General features: G+C 55.0%; 1 protein-coding gene across 1 annotated transcript in view; it reads left to right on the top strand.

Moving 5' to 3' along the window:
* Window positions 1-5,399, top strand: part of LOC105303019 (probable phospholipid-transporting ATPase IIB) — a 171,392-nt gene that overhangs the window by 117,457 nt on the left and 48,536 nt on the right. Inside the window, exons 14-15 of the mRNA XM_023521125.1 lie at window positions 2,254-2,366; window positions 5,132-5,380. Coding sequence (XP_023376893.1) covers window positions 2,254-2,366; window positions 5,132-5,380 — 362 coding nt within the window. The remainder of the gene's footprint in view (window positions 1-2,253; window positions 2,367-5,131; window positions 5,381-5,399) is intronic.

A 5,399-nucleotide genomic window follows, 5' to 3' on the forward strand; every position in this document is an offset into this window, starting at 1 on the left:
TAACTGCCATCACACCGTCACACGGTCCACGTCGAGAACGCTGTCATCACTCTGCAAAGCCAGCGTGTACACGCCAGCGTCATCCACCCCCCCGCCCCCAGCTGGAGGTAACTCCCATTCTCCTTCCTGCCTGAGTAGGTCTGCCTGTTCCGGACTTGTCACATGAGCGGAGCCACACACCCTGTGTCCCCTTGTGCCTGGCTGCTTTCACCCAGCATGACGTCTTAAGGGTTCCTCCACGTCACAGCGTGTGTCATAAGTCTTTCCTGTCTGTTGCCGAATAAGGTTCACGGTGTGGATGGATGCAGTTTTTACCATTATCTATCAGTCACTAGGCATTGGAGTTGTTTCTGGCTTTTGTTTCTCCTGAATAATGCTGCTACGGACACTCCAGGTTCTCGCCAAGGCAGTTCAGCAGGAAAAAGAAAAAAGCACGTCTGTCGTGAAGGAGGGTAAAACTAGGCATTTGTGTGTGACGTGATCTTGGTACAGAAAAGCCTAAGGAATCTTCTAAACATCTCTTAGAACCGATAAATGGTGAGGTCAGTAAGGGTTTAAGATACGAGATCAATATACCAAAATGAATTGCGTTTCTATACACTAGCAACGAAGTGATCAAAGCAGAATTAAATAAGCAATCCCATTTACAACGGCATCAAAAAGTAGTCAGTGGTTCCCGATGTGGAGACGCAGCGGTGGCCCCTAGCTGGCCACAGATTCCGCACAGCCCCTTTCAGAACCCCAGCTGCAGAAGTGAGCTGGCCAGTGCTGACGTTCTCGGGAATCAAGGGACCCGTTCCTGGACCTTCTTGGAAAAAGCCGAGCGGGAGGACAGACACTTCCTCGTTCAGACGCCTTGCGACGCTGCGGGGATCCTGACAGTGTGGTCCTGGCAAAGCAGGGGACAGAGCTGTGGGTCCAGGAACAAACGTTTATGGTCGGTCGGGTTTCGACAAGCATGACGCGCATACACGCGCACAGCAAGGCGACGCCCACGTGCCACTGCGGGCTCCCAGGCAGCATCTCTACACGTTAAATGCCATTGTTGCCAGGAAAGGGGACATTTGATAATAATAAGACATCCAGAATCAGCATTTTTCCTTCCAAATCAACCCTCTTACTAACAGAATATCACGTGTGCCCAGGAAACAAAAATCAGTTACTGTTAATGGGTGTTTTGTAGTCGTGGGCAGATAGCCTTTCTCGTCGTTGACCGGCTGTGTTGTTATTCTGCTGACGTTGGTGCCCCGTCAGTGTCGTGGACCACCCTCCCGTGCCGCAGAATAAGCTGGGAGGCCCAGAATACAGCCCTGCAGCCCCCTCCGGCGCCGCAGCCATGCGTGCCCCCCCAAAGCTGCTCCTGTGAGACCAGCCATCGACAGGCGCACATGAGTCGTCTGTGTGTCTCTGCTGAGTGAGGTGTATAAAGCATTTAGGGTCTCCTTCTAGAGCACGAACAGGGCATCTTGAATCTGTGTGCCGCTTTTAAAGAAAACTCACCAGGCGTCATCTCTGAGTGCCTGCCAGGGATGCCACTGCCCCGCCCTTGGCTGTGTGTGTCATAGGAAGCTCTCAGAACAGTGACCCACCGCGCACTCTCTGCAACTGCCTCCCTAGGAGCCCAGAGGCAAAGGCTGGTGTTGGGCCCAGCCGGCTGGTGGCCCCGAGTGACCCTCCTGCACTCGGCCACCGGGGCCAGCGCGACCTGAGCATACGTGGCCGCTCTCTCACACTCCACTGGTCCAGCCCGTGCTGCGCATCACATGCGTCCGGTTTCGTTCCATGAAAAACCATTGAAAACCTATTTTCAAAATAGATTTTTCTGAAACTGATAGACATGCCAATTGGGGTCCAGGTGACGTCCGCTTGGGCTGTGCTCGTGTGTGACTGCAAAGCTGGCAGCTGCGCCCTGTGGTCTCTTGCCCGGCCCTCCGGGATGGGGCCGGCCTGCACGCGCACCTAATGCAGGTCTGAGCTGACAGGTATGGAGCAGACGTTCCATGGAACCGAAAGTTCCTGAAGAGCTAATGACATGCGAAGAAGAGATGCGCTTGTCCCCAGCAGTAACGTGAAAAGAGGCACGTGACATTTCAGGAGACTTTGCGTCACGGAGTAGAACGTTGTGGAGGCAGAGGGGTGCTCAGAGGTGAGGGGCACCAGCCCCGGGGCATGAACTGTGCGGGCTCCAACGCCACGGTGTCCTCGCTCAGCCGCCGGCGTGCACTTACTTGCCGTGTCGCTGTCCTGTCGTAGGAACCCTCACCCGGAACGAGATGGTGTTTAAGCGGCTGCACCTGGGCACCGTGTCCTACGGCACAGACACGATGGACGAGATCCAGGGCCACGTCCGGGCTTCCTGCTTGCAGGTAGGCTGCCGGCCCCCGTGGAGCCCGTCCCCGCTCATCTGTACGTTACCAAACCTCTTCTGTTGCTTTAAATTCTAAACAAGCGTTTCTGTGTCATAGAACCATAGAAGGCACATGACCTCAAATGACTCACTCACAGTGAACGTTCTTAGCGAATCGTTTGTGAGAATCTTTCGGTAGCAGTATTTGAGGGATGCGGAGCAGAGTGCTGCATCGGGCCGGTGTCTTAACAGCCTGTCGGCCCGCACTGTGCGCGCGCCCTCCTTCTCCACCCTCATGTGTGCCCCCGTCAGTAAGCACACGTGGGAGGCCCAGCCCAAGGGGCCTGGCGGGCCGCCCAGCCCCCCCCGCACCCTCCACCACCAACTTGCTCTGAGGTGAAGCCCACATGTCGCATCGTTTCCCCTTCAGTCTGTAGTCTGTGTCCAGTAGGTAAGGCCTCTCTTTTCGGCATGACCTAAATCTCGTCTTTATCACCAGGGCCTCACAGTCTGTCTGGGGTGGAGGAACGGGGGGGGCGCTTTGCTTCTGCAGGATGCAGCCAGACCATACAGGCAGCAGGCTCCCTGCCGTGGCTGTAGCCTGCGGCCCCCTGGCCCCCCAGGCTCCTGACGATCGTCGGCCAGTGCGTGTGCACAGATCCTGCTGGGGTCGGCAGAGGGCCTGAGACAGAGGCCACTTTCCGGGGGTCGCTTTCTAGGCCCCACGGTTTCTGTAGCTCTTTTCACACACAGCGTGTATGTTCACTCACTCGGGTTTCATCTTACCGGTCCCGTGCCTGGCAGTCTCTGACTCAGAGTCAGGACACCTGGCCAGGCAGGGGACCGCAGCCCGCGTTGGCATGCGCTGCTCCCCGGGCTGTGCCCTGCCTCGCTGTCTTACTTGTGGAGGCCAGTCACGCACAGCCTCCACGACAACCAGGCATACGGGCCGCAGAGGTGCACACCACGCACGCCCACAGTCCTAGCCCCGTGGGCCCCCATGGGGGCAGCAGGGGATCTACCCACAGAGGCTGGCAGGCTGCTCGTGTGTCCAGTCACTTGTTTCCAGCTTGGTTCTGCAGACTGGACAGAACTGCACTGACCCTCTGCCATTCCCCTTCTGAGGGACCCAAGGTGTGTCGTCAGCCCCGTGTTGGTCTCGTGAAAACCTCCCCTCTGTTCTGTGACAGTTTCCAGTCTGCCATAGACTTTACTTTTCAGATGCTGTCAAATGAAAAAATCTCACATGCATAGATATTTATTCCATGTGATGTTTACACATACAAGTGCACCGACATGCCAAACACTTAGAACCTAGCACTTTATTCAGATGTCACATACTTCAATGTAAGTGTTTTGTGGCCTGGAATATTTATTGATAGAAGAAGCCTTCCTTCGCCTAGTATCTGTGTCTGGACTGAAATGGTGCCAGGTGACATCTGTTTTTTAAAAAATTATATTATTCACGAATATGATTTGAACAGCTTCAAATAAGTGATTTTACTAGGAAAAAGCAGAAAAATGAGTCATATAACAACAGCAAATATATTTACTTCCATCTAAGAGGACCTAAAGATTTTTTTCTCTGAAAGCTCTCCACTGAGCACCCGGTTAGACAGGACTTCCTAGGTGACGCTGTCTTCCTCGCGTTTGCATCGTAGCTGAGAGGACAGCGGTCCGCGAGGTCCCTATACGGCAGCACAGTCTTTGTGGCCTGATTCTGCTCCCCCACCGGAGGGTCCAGTGACGGAGGGCACGGTCTATAATGGGATCTGTGTGAAATCTCATTGTGCAGCCGTCAGTAAGCACAGCGTAGTCCGGAAGGCGGGCGCCAGCGCGTCCCTCTGCTGGACCGGCAGCGGGCGAGCAGCTCGCAGATGTGGGTCTGGCGCTCGCTGACAGGGCGCCAGCTGAGCAGAGAAGTAAACCCTCCATTAGGCAGCACTGTAATTTGATGGGCAGGGAGATCACGGCTCAGCGGCTCGGCACACCCCATGTGAAAGCAACACACTTGGCTTCTAAGGAGGACTGTCACGAGCGGCTCCGAAGTTACTCAGGAAATGCTTGACAGTCCTGTCGGGGTCAGGGGCAGCGTCCCCTCCCCCTCCCCCGAGCAGGAGGTGAATAATACAGTCTCATCCGAGTGGCTGGTGCAGCGAACCCGAGCACAGCTGAGTGCGAGCAGAGCCAAGCAGGCAGCAGGGCTGAGTGGGCGGCTGCCAGAGGGGCCAGGATTTTGAGATGGCGCCCGGGGGCCATTCTCCCTCAGCACGTGGTGACACCATCTTGCAGTGTGACCCATAGAAGTAGGCATGGAGCTCAGGGACTCAGTACAGGCTGACTTGTGTTAGGGGAGGGCGCGTACTGCGCTACGTAGAGTGTTTTTTCAGAGAAAAATGGAAGCAGTTGTGAGTATGGGATACCATTCCATTCTGTTCTTTAATTTATAGTTTTTACGAGTAGTGAATAAACAGGAATCATTAAGGACCTAGCAGATGAATGCCACACTGAAAATGAGCCTAGTAAGAGGAAACGGTCAGATTTTAAGTATTATAGCAAATATTGTGACATACTTGACACCCGGGAGGTATCAAAGTGCTTTGCAGTGTCGGATGGAAAAAAACCTCATTCTAGGAATAGAGCCTGGGGGAGATGGCCAGAAGCAAGGCAGAGAAGGAGCGTGCGCCTGTCCCCCCCAGCGAACAGGCCTTTAAAGACAGCGCATGTTAGCAGTTCGGTACGGACCGCTTCATCTGTGATTCTGTGGTGCTCCATCTTTTACAGCTGCCTTCCCCAACTGGTGGAAACAGCACCAGTTCAACTCCACCAAGAAAAGCCCAGCCTTCAGCTCCCAAAGTTAGAAAAAGTGTCAGCAGCCGAGTGCACGAAGCAGTGAAGGCCATTGCGCTGTGCCACAACGTGACGCCGGTGTATGAGTCCCGAGCCGGCGTCACCGCCGAGACCGAGTACGCGGAGGCGGACCGAGACTTCACTGACGAGAACCGCACCTACCAGGCCTCCAGCCCCGATGAGGTCAGTCGGCCTCTTAGGA

This window comes from Pteropus vampyrus, unplaced genomic scaffold (genome assembly GCF_000151845.1).
Source record: "Pteropus vampyrus isolate Shadow unplaced genomic scaffold, Pvam_2.0 Scaffold295, whole genome shotgun sequence".
In the NCBI taxonomy this organism is placed as follows: Eukaryota; Metazoa; Chordata; class Mammalia; order Chiroptera; family Pteropodidae; genus Pteropus; species Pteropus vampyrus.